The sequence below is a fragment of the Olea europaea genome, unplaced genomic scaffold (genome assembly GCF_002742605.1).
Source record: "Olea europaea var. sylvestris unplaced genomic scaffold, O_europaea_v1 scaffold567, whole genome shotgun sequence".
In the NCBI taxonomy this organism is placed as follows: Eukaryota; Viridiplantae; Streptophyta; class Magnoliopsida; order Lamiales; family Oleaceae; genus Olea; species Olea europaea.
In genome coordinates, this window is record NW_019264005.1 from 254,063 (window position 1) to 279,334 (window position 25,272).

Consider the following 25,272-nt stretch of genomic DNA (forward strand, 5'->3'; position numbering starts at 1 on the left):
AACTAGTGTCAATCGACCACTAAAGTCTTCTGTATAACTTTAAAGATGGGTTGGTAAAATTTCAAAAATATTAGTGCGATATAAAAAAATTACGTAATTGACACAGAACATCCTTATCATTTGCCTTCATTAGAAAATCTTTGCGCAAATCGCACATGACATAATTTACAAGGATAAAATTCCCATTCTTCATTAGGAAAACGATATTTCAAAATGCCCATCTTCTCCCAGCCCAGCCCAGCCCAGCCCATCCCCTCCCAAATTCCTTCCCAGGCTTCAAAATGTGTTACAGCAAAAGCACTGCTAAAGAAATTGGTGTTCCAGACATTAATATCAAGAGCCGTGCCATTCACTATACGTGATCCGGATGTGGGTGAGGATCAGAGGTTTCAAGTAGTGATGCCTTGTCTTCTGCATTTGTACTAAGGCAAATTGCCATATTCTTGGAACGATATAGCACAAAATGCTGTAACATAAAGAGAATGTCGAAGAAGAGAGACACCTGCAAAATTCATTCAAACAAAACTAGATGAAAGGGGGACGTTGGTGTTGTTGCTGTGGTAGTCCACAAAAAATGCAACAGGGTTAAATAGCAATGTTCACAGAAAATATAATGTGCTGGAATTTGAAAGTCCGCCATTTAATGAGAATTCTTCAGGAAAGCAACCGATGAAAAATGAACTAATCACGAATCCCACTGCAGAACTCTCAGAAGGTTATAAATATTTCATAAAAATATCATGTTATTGCCGCACATTGACTAATTGAGCAGAAAATACACTTGTAACCACTTTAGTTAAGCAAAGAATGAGTTCATAAGAAAACCAACCCGGAATTTCAGAAAAATCCAGATCTGGAGCAAGATAAAGTGTTTTAGAGTGAAACTATTTGCATTACATTCAAGTAAGAAACTTCAATTCACAATTTGATTCACAATTTCCATTCACTGGAATTCACATTTTCTTGATTAATGGTGGTCAAGATATTCGTGGAGATGACTTCAGGTTTGGTTGTCATTTCTCTCTTTTGGGGTTTCTCAAAACAAAATTCTGCAACCAATTCACAGAACAGCACGTAACGAGAATGAATAAGGAAGATCAAGTGTATAGTTAGCATGAGCTATCCATTTTTCGAAAGGAACAAATAAAATCAAAATTTTTACAAGTGTAAGGTAGTTAATTAATAAAAGAATTCAAATCTGACCTCCTGGACCCTATCTTTATGACAAAAGAGGCTATTAACAAGCAGATAATAAAATCGACTAACATGAAAATAAATAAGATATGACAATCACACATATTGAGTAAAATTGATAGGAAGCTTTCCATACCAAAGACAACATAATCTTGCCCATATTGCCGTAAAAGTTCACCCAGGACCCTGAGAAGAGAGTGAAATTATTGGACATGAGATATAGCTTCGGATATCTTAATCCCCGAACGAATATCCATTTATTTGATTTTGTGAAGTATATCCATGTATTTGATTACGTTAACTCACTTTGATCTATGGATTCCACAGTCATTTGACAAAAACTTGTTGTGCTTCCCACAAAATCAAGCAAAACATAGCCAATGCTAAATCCAATCGTGCTTTTACGTTGAAAGTTGAAGAAGGCCTATAGTTAACAGCAGAAAATATGTTAGACTATACTACTTAAATGGAAGAATGAAGACCAGTATGTATGAAATATAAATATTAAGGTCCACTGCAATGGAAATTTAGAGGACGTGAAAGAGGTCGAAAAATCCTGAACTAGAATTATATCCAAGTGAAAATACTAAGAAAGATAAGTTTTTGTACTAGCCTGGGGAATGTACTTGATGGTTGTCATAATAACCTGCAGTGTACTGAGTCATAGATGAGAAGCAAGAAGTTAAAAAGAGAGGCAATGAAGCCTAGTTGAAAACTCCCAATACATGTTTGGTACATTGGTCTAAACTGCATTAAACAGGATTAAGGAAATATGCATAGTATCTTATACCAATCAAAAACAGGTCCTCAGCATACTTGTTTGTATTAGAGGCAGCTTACTTGAAGCAGGAGACAAGCCAAAGCCAGGAATGGTTAGGCATAGCAACAAATACACAAACTGCAGCTGAAAACAATGCTGTCGAAACAATTGCAATAGTAGCTTTTGACACCTTCTGATTTCCACGCTGTAATAATGAGTTAACACAAACACCGTATAAAAAATATTATAGAATTTTTAGTCTGCATACATTGATATCCGAAAGATGGCAGTAAACAAGACATAAGTTCAACACATTTTTAACCTGGGTCCCATAAGTTGTACTGATATCAAACAGAGAGCAGTTTTTAATCTAAGCCCAAATCCAGTATAGTGGAACTACATTGTTTCATTCACCATCTAAACCGTGTTTGAAAACACCAAAGTAAAATTTTACTACTTACATCATAAATGGCTATTTGAAACAAGGTTAAAGAAGTCAACAGAACAGCATGAATTGAGAAAGCTAAATCATTGGCTGCCACAGGTATCATCTGCATAAAACAATCACAAAAGGAAAAAATGAAAACAAACACCAACAATCAAAACCCCAGAGTGCCAGCCAAAAAACGAAGAAGAAACAGAACTCAGGCTCAGTAATTAAATCTGGTGAATGAAGTACCTGGTCAAAGCCATATTTCTGACGGTACTGTCTCTGCACGGTGGAGCTAAAGAAGAGAGAGGCGTTGTAAACCAGATAACAAGTGTGTTTAGTCAAATTCAACACCGCAAAATCAAAATTTAGTCCCACTACACTGCCAAAACAATTAGTGTTACTTCAAAGCTCCATATAAACACAGATGTATAATATTAAGGATGAAATACAAATTGGGAGGACACGAATACCTTTTCCTTCGGAAATTTAAGATGACTTGTGGATAGAAACAAATTGCCCATGCGCAAAAAGAAATCCATCCCAAAACGTAGTATAGTACTTCCATATAACTTGAATTCCAAGACGCCATTTCTTCTTATGATAAATTGAGAATTTTGCTTAACAATTCATAGTATGAATAACCGCTAGGGTTAGGAGTCTGGGAGCGGAAAGTGATTTCAATTATATAATGGGAATGATTGTGATTCAATTGAATTGTGATGAAGATGACATAATATAATGAGAGCCGAAACAAGCTAATCAAATGTAAGGCTGGTGGGACCCACATGAAGTTTGTGCATATGCGGCGCCCCGGCATGTCATTCAATTCATGCAAAAATTCCGCGTGAATAGTTTGTATAGCCTGAAGTTAATAGAAATCACGATTCTCTGTAATTTCCGCATTGGCAAGGTGATCGAGTGTTCATCGAAATTAACAGGAGGAAAGGAAGTCGTTGAAAATGTGTCGAGAATGTCAATAAATAAAAATAAAAAATTTAAAAAAAATCTATTTATCCCCAATCAATTAACAGAACTATAAAGCTCAGTCATTTTATTTCAGAAAATAACAAATTATTTCCCACACAATACTCAAACTCAATCACTGATACAAAATCGTGCAGAAATCTAGATTTGTATCTGCCCAGGAACTTAAAATCCAGTGCGCTCAAGTTTCTTGATGTTCTGGATTTGCATTCCAGGATTCAGTCCCTTTGGGCAAGCTTTAGCACAGTTCAAAATGGTATGGCACCGATATAACTTGAACTCATCATTTACTGCCTCAAGGCGCTCTTTGGTGTATTCATCACGGCTATCCATTATCCATCTGCATCAAACAGTCAAAACACAGTTTATGAGTTATCGGCATTAACATGTTGCAAACTGGATCTACCGAGGAAACCAATAAGAGTGATGAATCAGATCAGTAAAATTAAATTAAGTGACAATCATAAATAAGATTTCACTCAAACATAGTCAATGACAGGCAGTTTACACCATAGGCAATGCATGTTCATATTAGCAATAAATATGCTCTATCAACTTTCAAGCTCGCTGCATACGCAGTTCATCATTCATTTTCAACTGAATTTCACCAAAACTGTCAAATCAGAACGTTAGTAGATTACTGGCTTGATTTCAAGAGATTATATGGTTTGAAGAAGCCACCTCCAGAATGAATTTAACGAAAGCTCAACTTTGAGCATTCCTAATTATTTTTGGACACATAACAAATGTTAGCAACTGCACAATCATTATAAGTGGGATGCTTGAACTTTACCTCAATGTGACATGCAGATACAAGTATGGATAGGATTTAACTTTATTCTTGTGGGCTCCATTAAGCACAGGGCGTAAACTCGTCACAGACTTTCCACACCAGCCTAAAGTTATTAGAACTAAAACATATTCCAAACATGATAATAAACCTCTCTACAAGGAACTATATCAAACACCCGCAGAATGATATAAGATTTAAGACATGCAAATCCAATACCTTGCTGAAAAGAAGAGAAATCCAGAAAGGCAATGTTAATGCACATCATACACGAAAACTTTGCAATAACTCGTGTTCAAAAGATAAATGTTTACCATTATGGTCTAAAACAGACTTGCACAAAGCATTAAGAATTGATCTTGGGACAAAACTCTAATCAGTAATCACTCCTTATTCATAAATTCATAGTTTCAATAAAATTGACATATTTGAACTCAGATTTCAATCAACGTAGCCAACCTATGCATATCTCATTAAAGTAAGCAGAATTTAGTATAAAGCCAGAACAGGAAGAAATGATCGGTACCGATTGGCATGCAATAGGGCAGCAGGGCCGAGATAAGACTCGGGATTCCACCAGTAGCTGGGGCAGGATGTGCTACAGCAGGCGCACAAAATGCACTCATACATCCCGTCGAGTTTCTTTCTATCGTCCTTACTCTGCAGAATCTCTTTCCCGGCATTCTCTGGCGGGTTTTTCCTCTTCAGCCACGGCTCAATAGACTTATATTGGTTATAAAAATTAGTCATATCCACAACAAGATCCTTGATCACAAACATATGGGGCAGGGGAGTAATCATAGATGCCCCACCAGATGGGATCTTTGTCAAACAGGCTAGCCCATTCCGGCCGTCGATGTTCATAGCACACGAACCGCAGATTCCCTCACGGCAAGATCGCCGGAATGTCAATGTAGGGTCGGCCTCGTTTTTTATCTTGATTAGAGCATCCAGGACCATTGGTCCACACTCCTTGAGGTCAACCTCGTAATTTTGCAGCTCCGGCTTCTGAGTACTGTCCGGGTTCCATCTGTAGATTTGGAAGGTCTTGATGTTGCTTGTGGGCTTCGAACTTGGTTCCACCAATTGGGCCTTGGCCTCCGAGGAGTGGACCCGGTTGAGGATTACTCTCGCCGTCGGCACCGACGCCGGAACCCTAGCTATTGCCCGTCTGATCAAGCCGGTCGCCATTTATCGGTTAATGCTTTTCAGAGACTGAAAGCGAAAGAACAAAATGAAAATGGAGCCTGTACAACTAAATGGAGGTGCAACTGAAATGGCGGAAATGGGTTTGGTGGAACGTATGGAGATTAAGGGGTAGTTGATGGAGGGGGGAGGGTTTTGGAAATACAGTATGTTTTCAATAATAATTTTTGAGGAATATATAATTAAAGAGTAGAAAAAGTTTTAGACTCACTTGTAAAATATTTTATTATACCAGTGAATGATTGAAAATGAGAACGAAAATTAAATAATTTTATTTTAAAGAGAAATAATCAGGGCTAAGGGCATCTCCAACTACAACACCATTGCGCTATTTTGCACCATTTTTGGGTGGGTATTTATGTCATTTATTCTATATATTTTTTAATATAATAAATTATTATTTTTTTTAATATTAATTTAATATTATTTGTATTTGTATTTAAAAAAAATTTTAAATGTAAGATATAATAATTAATTAATTAATTAAAAGACGAAAACAATTTAAAATACATCAAACACGATTATTTATTAAAGTTAACATGAAATATATAAAATAGCGACATACATACGATAATCTAATTTTATTTTTAAAAAAAGGATACATTAAAAGTGCATTAATCGATCATTTGTAGGATGAACATATGAATTCTGAGAATTAAATTGCAAAAATTTAGCGACTTCGTAATATCGTCTATCCAAATTCGAAATGCATTGTGCTATTTTCTAATGGCATGATTTCATATTTTCGTTGTTGTAGTATTTTTATTAATTGTTCTATATTTTTTTATATTTATTAATGAATTTAATATTTTTCGTAATTTAACGTAATTATTTATTTAGTAATTTATGTATTTATGAAATAATTAAATAAATAATATTTCGAATAAATAAATTATAAAGAATAAAAAAAGGGAAGAAAATAGTTAAACACTATTCATTTGGTGTAATGGTTGGAGATGAATTTTAGTTTGATGCAAGATTTGGTGCAAAATTTGGTATAAAATGGTGCAAAATTTGGTGCAGGGTTGGAGATGGCCTAAGTAGCTTGGTTGGCAGTTGATATTAGTATCGTAATACGATCGTGTTTATGATTTCTCATTTTTCGAAAAATTTACAATCAGCCTCCCAATCTTTTGATTAGTGTGAAAATGGCTCAACATGTGTATTTTCTTTTAGTTTAGGTACAATCAAATCTTTTGTTTTAATTTTTCATCACGGGAAAATCAGCGACTATGGATTTTTATAGATAACGTGTCAAAGGACTCCCACGACTTGTGGATCCATTGAAATATGGGGTTGAAAATGAAGTTCTTAAATAATTTATAAAATTAGCCAAATGGAGGCTTAGTAATTTTCTATCAATTTCTGTTCCTTCTTTTAGTATATTTTGATTTTGTATTTTCGAGATTCCAAGAAATTTCACGTTCTCCTTATTTTGGCGTGATATTGTAAATATTTGCCAACACTTTACTTCTAGTCTTTTACCATAGCATTCGTCTTCATGTTAATGTAACAAAAAAAAAATTCCTAACTTCATTCTAAATTTGGTCATGATGGAAGATAAAAATGAAGAACATAAACAATAGTTTGCTTCATTACCTTGCACTTGACTCTGGTATTTGTTTTCGTATTATTTCGTTGAACTTAATAAATTCTTGCTATGTGTCGCAGATTGCTCTTTCTTCCATTAGCTCTTATAATTGGAGTACTGAGAGCAATGATTGATCTTCCAGTGATCTCGATTATTGCCTTCTGCCAAAGCCCTTACATGCATTTCAAGGGTTGGCATCATCTGTTTCACAATTGTATAGGTCGAGAGGGGCCATTCTTGGAAACAATACGTGTGCCATTTGCAGTTCTTACAATTTTACTCTAGCCATTGGCCGTTGTTGGGGCAGTTTTGAGTTCCATGGTTTCAAGTATCTTCTTGGGTGCTTATGTAGCTGTAATAGTGCATAGGTTAAATTTTTGGTGTTGGGTTTTGATGGTAGGAGTGCTCTATTTGGTTTGGACTTTGTTATATTGTCGCTTTATTGTCCATTTATGATTAATACAGCAATGATGTTCTAGAAATGCCTGAAGAATCCTGTTACCTAGGTTCGACTTTTGCTTGGAATCTTAGTACCCATTATTCTTTCAGAACATCAACTTATAATAGGCTACACTTGACATTGTCTTTGTGCCATTCCTGCAACCCACGTTACATAAAGAAGGCTCCATCACGAATGAGCTCCCACAAGTACCGATCATTCTTCCCATTCTGGCTTTATACTAAATTATGCTTCCTTTACTGAGATATGTATAAGGTGACTACCTTGATTGAAGTCTGAGTTCAAATATGTCAATTTTATCGAAACTATGAATTTATCAATAAGAAATGATTACTGATTTGAGTTTTGCCCCAAGATCAATTCTTAATTCTTTGTGCAAGTCTGTTTTAGACCATAATGGTAAACATTTATCTTTTGAACATGAGTTATTGCAAAGTTTTATGTGCATTAAAATTGCCTTTCTGGATTTCCCTTCTTTTCAGCAAGGTATTGGATTTACTTGTCTTAAATCTTATGTCATTGTGCAGGTGTTTGATATAGTTCCTTGTAGACGTTCATTATAATGTTTCGAATATGTTTTAGTTCTAATAACTTTAGGCTGGTATGGAAAGTCTGTGACCAGTTCAAGCTGAGATTTTTCTTCATAAAAATAGATTTATAATCTCCATGCCCTGTGCTTAATGGTGCCCACAAGAATAAAGTTAAATCCTATCCATATTTGTATCTGCATCTCACGTTGTTTCTGTGATTGTAATCTTGTTTACTTTATATTGTCCCATAACTCTCAAGGCAGTTCTCCATCAACTGGTGGTTTATTGTTGTTCCGCCTCCAACTGGTCAAGTACGTCAAAATAAAAAACTATAAGCTGGCATATGCTAAAAACTATTTGCGAAGAGTTGTCTTTGAAATATTCATGATAGGGTGGGGTATCATAGGCAAGGACGTAAAAGTAGAGAAGTAAACAATGACACGTTTTAATCTTTTTAGGAAATTCAGGAGTTGGAGGTTTTGGAATAGAAGGCCAAGCCTTGTGAGGTATCTCAACTAGTGGTTAAGGATTTGAAAGGGGAATCTGTAGAAGATTTTGCCCTCGTTTGGTTGCAATTTTTCACCTCAAAAAATTGATTTTTATTATTTCATTATTTCAGTCGTTATTTTTCACTTTTTCACTCACAGGTTATTAAGGAAGAGAATTCAGCCAAGAATCCAGCTTAACCAGCAAGCTAAATCAACAAGTAAACATGAGGCCAAAAATCATGCAATCACAAAACATCAGGATAAACCAGCAAGCAATCATGAAGCTAAAATCATGCAATCAGCAAGACATCAAGACACCAACTGTTAGCTGAAATCATGGTTGTGACTAGGAGAAAAATTGTGGAGTAATCTTCTATATATTCTATACTTAGAACATGATGTAATGTGTATATATATCCATACAACAGTGAATGAAAGTGTGTAGCCTTTCTAGAATTTATGTGCAGCCTGAAATTCTCTTTATTTTATCAGAGCGTACAATTTCTAATGAGTATCTTGAATCCTCAAAAATGACTTCTGCTAAAACCACCCCTTCTTTCACTTCTCCAGTCACTGTTATTTCTCTCTTTGGAACTAACTTAGTTACTCTAAACACTAATGCACAAGTCAATGAAAAGCTCACCCCATCCACCTGTCCTCAATGGCAAGCCCAATTTGAGGCCTTTCTCATTGGCTACAACCTCATGGATTATGTCATAGGTACTTCTGTCTGTCCACAGAAATCTAATCATGCACACTTACCATAGGTTCGCCAAGACAATCTCATTCTCCATGGCACTCTCATCTACCTCTCCCACCATTACACCTGTTATTGCACAGTCTAAGACATCACATGATGCTTGGACAAAACTCAACCAGATGTATGCAAGCAAATCTCGGACCCATGCCATTCAATTGAAGGAAGAACTTACTCTCATTCAACGGGGTAACAGTTTGGTAACAGATAACCTGCAAGCCATAAAAATCCTTGCAGATGAGTTTGCATTGATAGATCATCCAGTTTCCTATGATTATCTCACTATCTACATTCATAATGGTTTGGGATCAAAATTTTGAGAGATTGCTGGTCCTATTGGCACCTATGAATCATCCTTGACCTTTGAAGAAATCCATGACTTGTTGGTCATGAGAGCTATCTCCGACGCCTGGAAACTTCTGTCCAGCCTCTTGTAACTACCGCTAACACATCCCAACGTCGTATCACCTCAGGACCTCGCGGTGGTAGGTTCTCCAGGCCTCGCAATCCTATAACCAAAGACAAGAGCCAAAATGATCTTGCATCTCCCAAACAGCGGTCTCATGGCCAACAGGACTAGCGATTCGAGCCATGTCGTTACAAGCCCAAATGCCAGTTCTACTATGATTTGGGCAACACAGCTAAACACTGCCCCAAACTACAAGGCCAAAATGTCTCGCCCCACTATGCCTCTTCGTCTGTATATGACAAAAAATGGCTTGTTGATTCTGCTGCCTCCCACAATATCACCTATGACTTATCTAATTATCTATTCACCTAGAATATAATGGCACGGATGTAGTAGTCATTGGTGATGAATCAGGTTTGTCGGTCTCTCACGTCGGATCTTTGGCTTTAAAATTGCCCTCTCATATTTTCCAACTCTGAGATACCCTTTATGTCCCTAGTATTAAAAAAAATTGATTTCGGTTCTTCATTTTACTAAACATAATAATGTCTTGCTTGAGTTTCACCCATCTCATTTTTTTGTGAAGGATCAAACCACAAGGGCAACAATACTACGAGGAGAATGTGAAAAATGGTGTCTATCCTTTTCCTGATTCACTGGCACCTACTTCACCAAATAAAGTAGCTTATGTTCATGAACGTACTACAGAACCTGGTTGGCTTAAAAGGCTTGGGCATCCTTCATCAAAAGTTGTCTCTCACATTTTTAATCAGTTTCATTTACCTCTTAAAAAATCAAAAACATCTTCCTTATCTATCTCTTGCTCAATTAATAAGAATCATAGAAAACCTTTTCGCACTACCAGTCTCACTAGCACTGCCCCTTTTGAATTTAATATACTGATATTTGGGGCCCTACTCATGAAGTTGGAACAGAGGGATCAAAATACTACCTCATCCTTGTTGATATGTTTGGTTATATCCCATGGCATAAAAATCCAACGTCCAAAGCATTTTTTTCCTAGTTCAAACATTTAGTGGAGACACAATTTCAAGCCAAAATTAGAACTATCTGTCCTAACAATGGTGGTGAATATATTGCCTTAAAACCTTATCTCTCACTCCATGGGATCAGTCACTATACTACTACTCCTCACACCCCTCAAAAAAATTGTATCTCGGAGTGTTGTCATCACCATCTAGTTGAAACTTGGCTCTCCCTTCTTACCAAAGCCTCCATGTCCCTAAAATATTGGTCATATGCCTTTCAAACAGCCACATATTTTAAATAGATGCCTACACCCCTTTTAAAAAACAAATCATCATTTGAAACATTGTCCGGTACCACTCCAAATTATTTAAAACTCTGACAATTTGGTTGTATGTGTTTTCCTTATACTAGGCCCTACAATCTTCATAAGCTTGAGCCCAAATCCACGCCCTGTGTGTTCATAGGTTATTCTCAAAACCAAAATGCCTATCAATGCTAGGACCTTAAAACCTCTTGTGTCTATCTGAGTAAACATGTTCTATTTGCAAAAGATATTTTTTCCCTGACCTCTCAAGAACCTCAACATGATCCCAAAGATTCGCTCCCAATAGCAAGGCTTTTCCCGTCCCAGCCCGGGCTACTTCTCGTCTTCCTCAAGTCGCATATAACCCAACCTCCGGTGAAGCTGCAAGTGAATCTGGATGCAAAGATTGATGTTGTCTCTGCACCTCCTCATGGTATGTCCTCTCCATCATCTCCTAATCTAAATTCTTCGTGCTCTTCTAGTGATGGCCTGAATAATTCATTCACTAGTTATCCTAAATCTGATCCATCCAGAACTCTTTTGTTCCTTTAGATTCACCACATTCATCACCTATATCTTTACCACCGTCCCCACCTAGGACACATTCCATGACCACTAGATCTATGAACAATATATATAAATCTTGCTACAAAACGTCCCATACGTCATACCCTAGAACCAACATGTGTGACCCAAGCTCTTCAAAATCACCATTGGCGTACTGCTATGTCTAAGGAGCTCACTACACTTATGCAACATGGTACTTAGGACTTGGTTCGTGCTCCTATGGGTTCCAATTTAATTGGTTGTATATGGGTATTTCGTGTAAAGCGCAAACCTGATGGGACCAGTGATAGACTTAAAGTCAGCTAGTGGGAAAAGGCTATAATCAGGCCCGGGACTTGACTACAAGGAGACATTCAATCCGGTTGTTAAACCAGCTACCATCCACACTATTTTATCTATTGCTGTGATGCAAGGATGCTTGCGACAACTTGATATTATCAATTCATTCCTGCACAGTACACTCACAGAGGATGTTTATATGTCACAACCACCTGGGTTTAGAGATTTTTAATATCTAGACTATGTGTGCAAGTTGTGCAAAGCTATATATGGTCTCAAGCAAACCCTGTGGGTATGGTACTTCGCCTTTAAAGAAGCCTTGCTTAGTTTATATATCAACTCTAAAGCAGATACCTTCTTGTTTATATATCATTCTAGCTCATCATATCCTATTTTCTTGTCTATGTAGATGACTTGATAATTATCGAAAATGACTCACTCTTTGTATCCAAGATAGTAAAACAGCTTGGGACACAATTCTCTCTCAAAGATTTGGGCAATTTGCATTTTTTCCTCAGTGTGGAAGTGATACCCACAAGTAGTGGTTTATTTCTATCTCAACACAAGTACATCCGAGACCTTCTATATAAAACAAGTATGGAGGGTGCCAAAGATGTTACCATACCACTATCTACATCAGTTCCCTTGAAACTCTGTGATAGTACTTCTAGTATGGACAACAACTCATATAGGCAGGTTATTGGTTCTCTACAGTATTTATGTATGACCCGTCTCTATATTAGTTATGCAATAAACAAATTATCACATTTTATGTACAAACTGACTGTGACTCATTGGGCTACAGTTAAGAGATTGTTAAGGTATTTGAAAAATACCATCTTTCATGGCCTTCAGATCAATTCTTCCGCTAAACTAGTGCTTTGATCTTTCTCTGATGCTGATTGGGTGGGGAATCTTGATGACCGCAGCTCCACCTCTACATATGCAATTTTCCTAGGCTGCAATCTCATCTGCTGGAGTTCTAAGAAGCAGCGCTTTATTGCTTGTTCTTCCACTGAAGCCGAATATCGAGCCCTTGCTAGCACTACTTCTGAAACTGTGTGGCTCCTTTCTCTCTTAATGGAACTTGGATTTCCTCTTCAAGGGTCACCAACACTTCTTTGTTACAATCTTTGGGAAACCAATTAAGTCTTAACCCGGTCCAACATACTCGGATGAAACACATCCAGATTGATCTCCACTTTCTCAGTGATCTAGTACAACAATGCAAACTTCAAGTTCAGCATGCTAATACACACAATCAGTTGGCTGATCTCCTTACAAAACCTCTTTCTCGTCATCGAACTGTACTCTTACGGAACAAGCTTGGAATCGTCGATGGCGGCTCCATCTTGGGAGGTGTATTAAGGAAGAAAATTCAGCCAAGAATCCAGCCTAACCAGCAAGCAATCAGAAAGCTAAATCAGCTAGCAAACAGGAGGCCAAAAATCATGTAATCAGCAAAACATCAAGATAAAACAGCGAGCAATCAGGAAGCAAAATCATGTAATCCGCAAGACATCAGGACACCAACTGTTAGCTGAAATCATGGCTGTGACTAGGAGCAAAATTGTAGAGTAATCTTCTGTATATTCTATACTTAGAACATGATGTAATGTGTATATATATCCATACAATAGTGAATGAAAATGTGTAGCTTCTCTACAATTTATGTGCAGCCTGAAATTCTCTTTAAGGCCTACTTTTCTCTTTAACAGTCAGAAAATCAATTCTCATAATCACTATTGAACATGCCCTTTATATTTTCTTGCTTACTGGCTGGTGCTATCTATGAGACTAAGTACTTGCTAGGAACTTCAATGGCTTGCCCTGTTATTGTGAAGGTGCGGTTCAAAGATAAAATAAATGACAATTTGACTTCCTTACTATGTTATTGAAATATTACTTTTATATCTAATTTGCAACTTTATGATAGCCATCGGTTGATTATTAGTTGGTCCTTGGTACATAATTTTTTTGTGTTGGTTGGATACGAAATGGCAGGCCATGGTTCATGTCACCAGAGAAGTTGGAACTGATGTTGTTTCTGATGGATGTACGGGGAAGGGAAATGATCAGGCATGCTTCTCAAAATAGTCCTCCTCTTCTTATCCTCTTTTTGTGCTTTTTTATTTGATTGGTAGCTATGTTTTGATTTTATAAACATTCCTGACTGGCGCTTCTTTATTGTTTCATTCTTTGCTCTGAATCCTTAACTCAGCGTTGTTGCTTCTTGGAGAGAATGGGAAATAACGGGAAGAAAAGATACCATTGAAAACACAATTTGCCTGTTTCAGTGTCAAAGAAATCCATTTATAGTAGAGATAGAAACATGTGGCACCTCAGTCATGATATAATTGAACAATGCACTAATCCAACAATTTATAATCTGTATATTCCTCTTGTTTGTCATTTCCTCATGGAATTAGATTAAATAATGATTTGACATCATTTCAACCACACATTCTTAAATAATCATGATTCAGGTTGAGAGTCTCGGTCATTGAGTCAATTTTCTTGTCTTTACGATTCAGGTTGCTTTCATATCATTTACTGCTTGCACCGCCAGAATGATGACAGCACAAGCGTTGATAGATTCTTTTCGTGCCTCGAAAGTCGAAGCTATTTGTTGAAATGGAATCAGTATTTTCCATCCGCTAGTTATTGTTTTCTTGAAATGAGATGTGGAATGAGCAAGGCATATGCTGATTATATAGAAAAAGATCGTGTTAACCATCTGTAAATTCAAAAATAGTGCCGTTGGTAAATTAAAAATAGTTGGTGTATCTTTAATTTGGTGCAAGCAAATCATCCAAAAGCTTGTAAAACTGGACACTCCATCCAGTGTCGCCATCAGTAGATTGCTCTAAGCCAACTGATGACAGTGGACGAAGTGACCAGGTTTACAAGCAAACTAAAGTTGAGGGGCTAAATTGCATGAAATTAAAGATAGTTTACAAGAATGAACCTTGCTGAATGCACAATAACCCCAAATGCACTTAAAGATAGCTATGAATGAGGTGTCCAAGAAAAGAAAATTCGTCCTTTTGCACTTCAGATTTTTTTATTTTATTTATTTATTTTTTTTCAATCACACTCCCACCATTTATTTTGTTACATTCTCCATCCATATGAAAAACCTATATATCAACCTCTTAAAAACAATAGTAAGAAAAATACAAGAGAAACATCTACCGTATAGCTCAATGCTAAGTATGTGACGATACAACAACAAATTGCAAACAGGTTTCTAACTAGGTACGAAGTCTGTTTATCCAATTTCTACATCTCTTTCGACAACTGTTTGAGCCCCTTGATCAGAACCCGAGATGTCTGTTCTGCTTTGAAAAGACTTCTGGCTAAATATCTGGGTGAACATGCTTTTTGACCTCGGAACTGTTTGAGGCCGACTGCTGCTTGATTTTGAGTTCTCGCCATTCTTCTTAGCGAGCTCTTGTAAAATGATTTCCTTACTATCATCAAAACGACGCCTAAATGTTGGATATCTTGTTATAGACTTGGTTATCCCTTGAAGTCTTGACGAAAGAACGAAGAAATGGAAAAAGAAATTAGAACTTAAAAATATAATCTTGAACTTTTAATACGTAAAATTGATTATTTTTATAACATATCGTGTGTCTATTTTTTTACCATATAAGAAGTCTAAACAATTTAAAAGTAGTGTAAAAACATATAATCATGTTACAAAATTGTATTTTCTAATCAAGAAGTCGTTCAAGTTTACTAAACAAGATTGTATTTTCCATTTCTTGACATAGGGATTCTCGAAGTAATCATTTGAATGGTATACAATAGACAGTTTGGGTTTTTTTTTTTACAGCGTGGACGTTAATGATTTAAGAGACTTTAAACTATAAAAGATTCACTTTTACCTTCGAGCTAATGCATCAAGTGCAGCTCGTCTTAGCTCGGATTCAGGAGGGCTGATATTTGAATTCTCTAACCGCGCAGGATCACTGCTCAATAAAACTAATTTGCCAAGGTATTCCTCCTCTTCCTCAGAAAGGTTGTCAGCTTTAATCTGGTCTTTAATGATTAGTAGTGGATTAAGAAACCAATCAAAGAACGCATCTTTTGGCCTATTTGAGGTAGTTATTTCGGTATTGTCACCTGCAAGAGGGAGAGAATTTTCACACAATTGCTTCAACTATTGAGATGGGTGAACTCAAAATGTTTAAAGAACAGCTTCCACTTACTTAGCAATATACCAGTCGAATTAGCTTTTACAGAGTTTATAAGTGCCTGAAGAATGCAATAAGCGGGTAAACCGATGCTTATGACCTTTCCACTTCCTTTCTTATTCTTAGCATCTTCAATATCTTTTAGGGTTATTATCCCTTTAGAAACTAAAACTTCCCCACGTCGTTGACACTCCTCGAATAAGGAATTAGCTAACTATAACAACCACATTGCTCATCAGCACCAATTCAAGAAATAAATGTTAAATCACATATTGCAATTTCTTCACAAACTATCATTTGCTAAGGTTTAATGGAAGCATTAGACGACATTAAGATAGAAAAAGAAGCTAAAATTCATTATACTGTCCAGTAAGCATACCTCGAGGGGCTTCAACTCAATCATAGGTGCAGAAAGAGAAGTTGTACGTGAAGGTGCCTTTTTGAAAGAGCTGGGCCTTGAGAAAGAAGCAGAACTGGAGCTCATTCGTGATGGAGCCTCCTTTGTGTAACGTGGTCTGCAGGAATGGCACAAAGACAATGTCAAGTGTAGACTATTATAAGTTAATGTTCTGAAAGAATAATGTGTACTAAGATTCCAGGCAAAAGTTGAACCTAGGTAAGCAGGATCCTTCAGGCATGTCTAGAACATCATTGCTGTATTCATCATAAATGGACAATGAAGCGACAATATAACAAAGTCCAAACCAAATAGAGCACTCCTACCATCAAAACCCAACACCAAAAATTTAATAGTAGCAAAAGTTAATGAAATGATTTTATGGTTATTTTGTTTCTATTTTTTGTGGGTGGAGTGATGAGGAAAGGCAATTCAACCTTATACACTATTACAGCTGCATAAGAGCCCAAGAAGATGCTTGAAACCATGGAACCCAAAACTGCCCCAACAACGGCCAATGGCCAAAGTAAAATTGCGAGACCTGCTAATGGCACACATATTGTTTCCAAGAATGGCCCCTCTCCACCTATACAATCGTGAAACAGACGATGCCAACCCTTGAAAAGCATGTAAGGGCTTTTGCAGAAGGCAATAATCGAGATCACTGGAAGATCAATCATTGCTCCCAGTACTCCAATTATAAGAGCTAAAGGAAGAAAGAGCAATCTGTGGCACATAGCAAGAATTTATTAAGTTCAACAAAAATAATGCCAAAACAAATACCAGAGTCAAGTGCAAGGTAATGAAACAAACTATTGTTTAGGTTTGTCATTTTTATCTTCCTTCCATCAAGACCAAATTTAGAATGAAGTTAGGAATTTATTTTTATTTTTATTTATTTATTTATTTTTTGTTGCATTAATATGAATGAGGAATGCTGTGGTAAAAGACTAGAAGTTAAGTGTCGGCACAAATTTACAATATTACACCAAAATAAGGAGAATGTGAGCTTTCTTGGAATCTCGGCAATACAAAATCAAAATAAGCTAACAGAAGCAACAGAAATTGATAGAAAATCAAAAAGCCTCCGTTTGGCTAATTTTATAAATTATTTATGAACTTCATTTTGAACCCCACATTCGAACGGACACACAAGTCATATCCACTTATCCACCCTTATTACTATCTATTTATAAATTCTTTCCAAACGGAGGCTGAGTTAAAACCTTCTGCGATTCAATAATTTACAAGTTGAACCCCCCAACATAGAAGTCTTTAACATCGCATGGCAAGGTGAAGGAATAGGGAAACTATTCTTTTTCTACTCCCATTTGTGTCGGTGTAAACATGGAACAACCTTGAACTTTCAAGTATAAAATCAAGTAGATTTGATTAGAATTGGGATATCAAAAAATATGAAATCGGAACAACCCACAACTTTCAAATGAAACATTGTCTAACTCAAAAAATCTCCATGCATGTCTAAAACTATGGCTAGCAATGACAAATGAAGTTCAATTCAACTGAATGAGTAAGCAAGGAATACAAACCTAATTTCATAATATTTTCCCTTGGACAGTAGATCATCCATAATTGAGAAGTATGAATGGTAACAAACATCCATAAAATCCCTAATAACGGTGAAGCTCCCTTTGACTGTGCCCCAAGTTCCATCCTGCAAACATGATCATACAAGATCAGACTGATCTGTGTCTTGAAGTCACTAAAAAAATGAAAATATGTTCCTAGACTTAGCCCCTGTTTGATAACCATTAAACAAAACTCTTTTTTTCTCAAACTCATTTTCAACCACACATTCTCACAGTAAAATATCCTATACGTAAAACCCAAAAATTTTCCAACTTTTTAACGATACATTCCCCAAAAAATTCACTATTTTGAAACTCATTTTAATGGTTGTCAAACAAGGACTTAATACAATTTACACGTACACATATACAGTGACAAAGTTTATCTGTCTTCCCTTCCTCGACTGCCTGAAAAGTGGCAAACATTGGTGCAAGGAAGCCATATGCTGCTCCTCCTAAAATGCTACTGACAATTCCAACTGGAGGCCATGTAATTGAGATGATGGCAGTACATATGCAAAGTACAACTTTCAAAACTGGCCCAAGTTGTTTTGTTCTGAAATTAAAAGAAACGAGAAGATATCAGTTCAATTACAACGTATAAATGTCGCAAGCAAATATAAAAGTTGGAAGTCTCCAGGACGTACCTCAAAATGCAATAACATGTATAAAAAAGGTGTATCGGCCAAAGACTCAAAATTATTCCAGATATCCCAATCATCATTATAAGACATACAAACGGGAATAACACGATGCCTGAAAGACAAAAATGCGAAACTCTTCATCATGCATACATCTTTTTCCAATAAAAACTTTTTAATGCCATACAATAAGATGCGTTAATATAGCTGAATGCTAATATTAGCACTCTGTAGCAACAAATTCACTTCTACTTGGTCAATAGTTCAGCCAGTATTTAAAAGCAATAAACAACATTAACAAACTTTCCTGTATTTTAGCCCAGAGGCGAGAAATAAAGTCCTCAAATACAAAAATATTGCCTTGCCAAATCAATCACCAATCGAAAAACTACAATACCTCAAATCTGGAATATTCGAATTTAGACGAACATACAGATGACAGAATTTCTTTTTAATTCTTAACATATCCCTTGAGTCAATGCATTCCACAAAAAAAGAAGCCATTTTTCCAAACACAAAATCACTGATAAATCTTAATTGAACAATACATGCTAGAAAGAATGAAAAAACTGTGTAACAGAACAGGAAAATTTTGTATGTAGCAGAACAAGTATACCCAGTCTGAATGCTAAACATCAAACAACTCTTAATAAACATAAGAAAATAAGAAAAAATGGGCAATTGATACAAACCTTTGATAAAGCCAAGAATTAGAAGGCCAATGAAGTAAGGCAAGAACCGTACGAAGTTTCTCAATGAAGCCAACACCCCCCTTGGGGGTTCCATACCTTAATTTCTGGATTTTTCACAGAATAAACAGAAATTCATTTCTCAATCAACCCAAACTCTCAAAATGCATCCTAAAAAACATAGCTTTATCCTCACTCAACCCCACCTCTGGCATCCGATACCCACTAGTGCGTCCGTATTTTTCTTTACCCAGGGATTTAATTCTTATTAAATTTAAAGTTTAAATTGAAACAAATTGAAGAACAGAATTAATTTTGTAAATTGAGGAAATAACTGCCGTAAAAGACAACTACAGTACTACTTGTAGATTGGGAGCATTTCCTACAGAGATTTTACAAGCAAGGAATCAGTACTTTCGGGGCAAAGAGCAAAGATTCAGGTTTGTTTATCCGCTCTGTAAATTGTAGCAAAAAGTATGGAAAAGCAAAAAATAAAACATTAAAATATATTGCCATATAGTTGCGTGTTTAATGTGAAAGAAAATTATTAAAGCAAACTAGTAACTTTTCTTGGACAAAAATCGAGGTTTAGTTGACCGGTGACTTAATTTAATCAATGGTTACTACACTTTGCTACAAGTTACTACCAATTCATCAAAATTTAAAATGTTACTCTCTACTCACCGAACTTTGCTATAAATTATTTGATTATTACTTGCTTATTGAAATTTAAAATAATATTTATTGTTCACCCAAATTTGAACAAAGTTATCAATCAATTACTCATATCATTTACATGAGCGTTACTTATTACAAAATTTAGTTAGCAACGAATAATTTTATTCAAGTCTAGGTAAACAATGAGTAACTTTTTAAATTTTAATGAGTAAATAGTAATCTATAGTAAAATTGAGTGATTAACGAGGAATTTTTTAAAGATCATTGAACGGATAGTAACCCATAAAAAGTTTATAACCATTTATTAAATTATCTCGTTTTCTAAGTGCACAACAACCAATGTCACTTTGACAAGTCTACTAGATAAAAAGCTGACACGTGTTTTTATACTTTTATCTTAATTGTGTCACTTTATCGTATTTAGGAGCCGAATCCATTAGACAGCAGTCAGTTAAGTCACATTCCACCTGTTCTTCACCCTAGTAAGATGGTTATTTGTGACATAATCATTTTATAAAATAAGTAATTTTTAGGGTCCGTTTGATTGTAAAGATAAAATTTGGGTAGAAAGAAAACGAATTCTAAAAAATTAAATTGCCTAAAAGTCATTTTACTGGGAATTGTTAATTAATAGTGTTTGATTGGTATAATTTTTCACTTGAAAAATATTAAAATAAAAGTGTCTTTTGATATTCGTTTAGTTTAAGTTTTCGTGGAAATTGTTAATTTAAGGGATATTCTCTTTTACAATTGTTCCTAGAACTTGTTTCTATTGACAAAAAAAATCAAGAAAATCAAAAATCATCCAAAGAATTATCTATTTTTTGGTGTTCGTTTGACTTAGTTTTACATTAAAATTGTTAATTTAAGGAATATTTTCTTTCACAATTGTTCCTAGAATCTGTTTCAATTGTTAAAAAAAAAAAAAGGAAAAGCTGAATTCCCACCAAAATGGTGGGAATTGCTTTTCATCAAAAAGTAAGAAAACGCTTATGTAGCATGAGTTTAGGGAAAATCTTTTTCATGAAAAATTTCTACCATCAAACATGCCAAAAAATGGGAAATGGACTTTAATTTCTATCTTCCATGGAAAATGGAGGCATATCAAACAGGGTCTTAATAAAATTGATATTTTTTTTAGATGTTGGAGACTAATTGAAAGGAAAAAGTCTACCTTGATCACATCGATATTGTATGAGCAAAAAAAAAAAGTGATTCATTGAACTAATAGAGATTTCGATATAAGACGTCGCCAGAAACCCAATCCCAACAAATGATATAACATGATGATTTGGCCGTCTCCGACACAGGGAATGTCATTGCTTTGAATATTGTGCGACTTCTTTCATTGCACTCGCTAATACTATGACGTGATTCGAGAATCTACGTAGGACTTGGGTCAATTAACACAATCAAAGTAGAAACAAATATAATCCCGAATTTTATTCTCAGCTTTGTTATAGTAAAACCTTGAATCAAAATGAATTCACAGCCCAAAAGGGGCAAGGCTGAATATGGTTCAACTTGTTCTAAACTATGCTCAAAAACCATTCTAAGATTCTAGTGAGACTTCAAAATCGTGATTTCAGTTCAGTTTGATAGATTGGAAATTTTTTTTTTTTCCATCTATGAATGGGATGCCACACAAGAAGCCTTGTTTGTTGAAGGCCCATTGCTCAGTGCTTGCACTGATTGACAAACAATTGGACAAAGCCCAAAGTTGGAACTCAGATAAACATATTTTTTAGGGAAAAATTCATAACTAAATTGTTACGTATCACCAATTTCAAAATTAAGAATAAAAATTTCAAATTCCAAAAATAAGATATTTATTAAACTTTATTTATGATTTAATTATTTAATAATATATTTAATTAATTAATATATCAAGATCACAGATTTGTACAATTTGATCACGAAGTAACGATTTAGTTAAACACATTATTTTTCGGTCACCAATCAGAATTTTTATATGTTACAAATTATTGTACGATCACAATTTAAAAATTTTATAGATCACAATTTATTCATTGATCAAAAATAAAAAATTTATAAGTCACAATTTATTTATTAGTTACAAATCATAAATATTATAAATCATAAATTATCAAATTATTGGTCATAACTTAACAAATTTTTATATTACGTATTATTTATTAGTCACAAATTATCTATTCCATTAATTATTTATTATTTGCTGATCACAATCAACCAAATAATTTATGACCATCACCTTACCACAACCTCCAACACCACAGTTGCCAACATCATTGCCACCAAAGCCATCGTGGCCACCTTACAACAATCAACAGTACCACTACCATGTCCAACACCTCAAACAAACTAACACCCACCAACACTACCTCACCACCATTGCTAACACTGCCGCCACCACACCATCACCTCACAAAACATTTACAAAACACAAATCAACTAAGCTCTTGGTGTTTCATACTCTTTTTCTACTTCAGCCAAACGAATCACCAAGTGGTAGCGATGATCTGAAGCGGTTGTGGTGTGAAGCACGTCTTCTCGACAATGGTGCTTTTTCGCAGAACATCTTCGCACGAGTCATCGCATGGTGCACCACCTTTTTGTGCGGTCGTTACACCAGCAAAAATAATTGGTTCGGAGCTCTTTCCTTAAGGCGCGACTAGGCACACTACCTTCCCGCGCAGCCCACTATAAAAAGAGCACACCACACACTGTAAGCAACGCCTCGCTGCAAGATGTACTACTTCGCACGGCATCGCTGCAAGACATCGATCTATTTGTTGGATAAAGAGGGATGGGTAAGGAGAGAGAGATAGAAGCTACAGAGGGATAAAAGAGAGAGAAAATTAGGGTACGGTAGTTTGGGAGTTGGAATCGGGGTGTGGATGTGTGTTTCATTTCTTTTAAAAAAATAAATTATCAAAATTTTAATAGTATTCTGATTTTTGAAAAACAAACTTGTAAGTCTTAATTTTGAAATGGTAAGTTTAAAATTCTGATTACTTGTAATTTCCACTATATTTTAGGCTTGAGAAAGGGATATTTTATTGGGCTTTTAGATTAGCGGAAATTACTATTAGAATTGAATGAAAAATATTGAAAGAAGTAATGAAAAATGTTGAATAGAAATTTTTTAATATGTTGTAACTCAAGTAACTCAAGTCCCTTCATGTTTTTAACTCCTTTATCTTTGAATGGTTTAACTCCTTGATTAATAAGCTAGCTTTCCTCCATTGGTATAAATAGGAGTCTCTCTAGGTTGAAAAATCACAAGTGAAATGTAAGCTTCTTCCTCTAAGTAACATTCTTCTTTTTCTCACTTTCAAGTTCTTCCTTGTACTTATAATTTCTTTGTGAGATAGAGTATATCACAGTTAGTTCGCAGGTGATTAACGTAGTGCAGCGTAAATCGACAACCGATTGTATCCTGGGAATCGAACACCGATCAAAACATCTTGCACTCTGGTGAGGCGGCGAATTCGATTTAAGGAAACTGTGAATACACAGGCCTTCGGTTTGATTTGATTCTCTAATATTTACCTACAAGCTTAAATCGAATTGGTTTTAGTAAATCAAATTTTGTTCATTAGTTTTTGTCAATTTTTCCAGTTCAAGATTTTTGCACGATTTCTAATTCATTTTAAATGATTGTTAAGTTGTTAATAATTTAACAAAATAATCTGTTCTTCAACTCTGCAGTTTTATTTTCTGAACAGATAACTTGATCTCGAATTTATATACAACTTTACAAACTTATAATTATTCTAAATTATTTGTTGCTTGTTCCGGTTCAATGGCGTCACATGGAAATAACGATGTGAACAACGGAAGCAACACTGTTGGTATCGGTGTACCAAATCCTGCAATGACCGTTGTTAACCCTATGGAGACCACGACTGACATTTCTCCCATTGACGGGATAATTGGGGGGCGGGATTCCTTATGTTGGAGTGAACCCAACTTCGGCTGCGGGATCGACAATCCAGTTTGGCACAATACCTTTGCCAGTGCCTAGGGCTGCGGCTTCGGCACCTTTGCTATCGTTTTTGGCTCCATTTTCGGTGAATCATACAATTCAACCGGATAAGTTTGCTGGTACTGATTTTAAGACATGGCAGAATAAGATGGTTTTCTATCTCAGTACGTTGGGCCTTGCACGTTTTCTCACTGAGGATGCCCCTATCGTGGCTGAAAACGACACTGATGTGCATAGGCATGCAGATTGGGACGCTTGGAAAAGTGTTGATTTTTTGTGCCGTAACTATGTCTTGGATGGTCTACAGAATTCTCTGTATTATTTATATGTGGTAAAGAAGTCTGCTAAGGAGCTCTGGGAGTCCTTAAAAAAAAATATAAGACCGAGGATGTCGGATCTAAGAAATTCTTATCCAGTTGGTGTATGGACTTTGAAATGGTTGATTCACGTTCAGTGGTGAGCCAAGTTCAGGAGTATCAAGTGCTTTTGCAAGAAATGCATGCTGAGGGTCTGACCATGTCAGAATCTCTACAGGTGGCTACTGCTATTCACAAGCTACCTCCTCAGTGGAAGGCTTTCAAAAGCTATTTGCAGCATAAGAGGAAAGAGATGTCTTTCGAGGATTTAATTATCAAGCTGCGCATTGAGGAGGATAACAAACAAGCTGAACGTAAGTCAGAGAATTCTTACTCTAAGAAGGCTAATGTATTGGAGTACGGCCAAAGTTCTGGTACTAAGAAAGTTCACTACATTAAAGCCAAACAAGGTAACGAAAATCGAAAAGATAAAAAATAGGGTACGAAAGGGTCTCAGTTGAAGCCTGCAGGTGGGGTAGGAAAGAAACCTAAGTTCCAGTTCAATGGAAAGTGCTTCAATTGTGACAAAGTTAGGCATCAATCAGCATACTGCCATCAGCCTCGAAGGGATAATAAGCAGCGTTCTCAGGCTAATATGGTTGGAAATGAGAGAGATCATTTCTCAGATGAAATGTCTGAGCTAAACCTCATGGCAGTGATTAGTGAGGTTAACCTGGTGGGGTCTAACCTAAAGGAGTGGTGGCTGGACACTGGGGCCACTTGCCATGTCTGCTCCAACAGGAGCATGTTCACTACTTTTGCACCAGTTACAAATGGTGAAAAGTTGTTCATGGAAAACTCTGCAACTTCTGAAGTGCTTGGTAAAGGCAAGGTGATCCTGAATATGACATATAGCAAAGAGCTTACTCTGACTAATGTGTTGTACGTGCAAGAGATTCGCAAGAATCTAGTCTCTGGGTCTCTTCTGAGCAAGAATAGGTTTCGCATGGTCTTTGAGGCGGATAAGCTGGTGATTACCAAAATAGGAGTTTATGTTGGGAAATGCTA

General features: G+C 35.9%; 4 protein-coding genes and 1 pseudogene across 6 annotated transcripts; 2 read left to right on the forward strand and 3 right to left on the reverse strand.

Annotated features, from left to right (window-relative positions):
- Positions 1-112: 112 nt before the first annotated feature.
- LOC111389171 (cystinosin homolog) lies at positions 113-3,147 on the reverse strand. The gene is made up of 8 exons (XM_023014058.1): positions 2,858-3,147; positions 2,634-2,766; positions 2,416-2,505; positions 2,035-2,159; positions 1,808-1,850; positions 1,501-1,618; positions 1,331-1,380; positions 113-502 (listed from the first exon to the last, which is right to left on the reverse strand). Exons 1-8 carry the CDS (start codon positions 2,974-2,976, stop codon positions 353-355), a joined length of 828 nt encoding a protein of 275 aa, XP_022869826.1. The 5' UTR covers positions 2,977-3,147; the 3' UTR covers positions 113-352.
- Positions 3,148-3,351: 204 nt separating this feature from the next.
- On the reverse strand, positions 3,352-5,511 carry LOC111389170 (succinate dehydrogenase [ubiquinone] iron-sulfur subunit 2, mitochondrial-like). The gene is made up of 2 exons (XM_023014056.1): positions 4,688-5,511; positions 3,352-3,711 (listed from the first exon to the last, which is right to left on the reverse strand). Exons 1-2 carry the CDS (start codon positions 5,350-5,352, stop codon positions 3,537-3,539), a joined length of 840 nt encoding a protein of 279 aa, XP_022869824.1. The 5' UTR covers positions 5,353-5,511; the 3' UTR covers positions 3,352-3,536.
- Positions 5,512-7,744: 2,233 nt separating this feature from the next.
- Positions 7,745-14,375, forward strand: LOC111389153 (annotated as a pseudogene).
- On the forward strand, positions 10,953-13,472 carry LOC111389168 (uncharacterized mitochondrial protein AtMg00810-like). 3 transcript variants are annotated; one of them, XM_023014052.1, is made up of 3 exons: positions 10,953-11,329; positions 12,196-12,438; positions 12,548-13,472. In XM_023014052.1, the coding sequence occupies exons 1-3, from the start codon at positions 11,294-11,296 to the stop codon at positions 12,560-12,562; spliced, it is 294 nt and encodes a 97-aa protein (XP_022869820.1). In that variant the 5' UTR covers positions 10,953-11,293; the 3' UTR covers positions 12,563-13,472. The 3 variants fall into 3 exon arrangements, with proteins under 3 accessions (XP_022869820.1, XP_022869819.1, XP_022869818.1); XM_023014051.1 differs by having other exon boundaries at positions 10,955-11,329; positions 12,196-12,463; XM_023014050.1 differs by having other exon boundaries at positions 10,958-11,329; positions 12,196-13,472.
- Positions 14,376-14,871: 496 nt separating the features above from the next.
- LOC111389142 (uncharacterized membrane protein At3g27390-like) lies at positions 14,872-19,794 on the reverse strand. Its single transcript, XM_023014023.1, has 10 exons — positions 19,264-19,794; positions 18,578-18,686; positions 18,294-18,486; positions 17,892-18,016; positions 16,779-17,067; positions 16,557-16,663; positions 16,324-16,459; positions 15,960-16,158; positions 15,636-15,873; positions 14,872-15,278 (listed from the first exon to the last, which is right to left on the reverse strand). The coding sequence occupies exons 1-10, from the start codon at positions 19,355-19,357 to the stop codon at positions 15,014-15,016; spliced, it is 1,755 nt and encodes a 584-aa protein (XP_022869791.1). The 5' UTR covers positions 19,358-19,794; the 3' UTR covers positions 14,872-15,013.
- Positions 19,795-25,272: the final 5,478 nt, after the last annotated feature.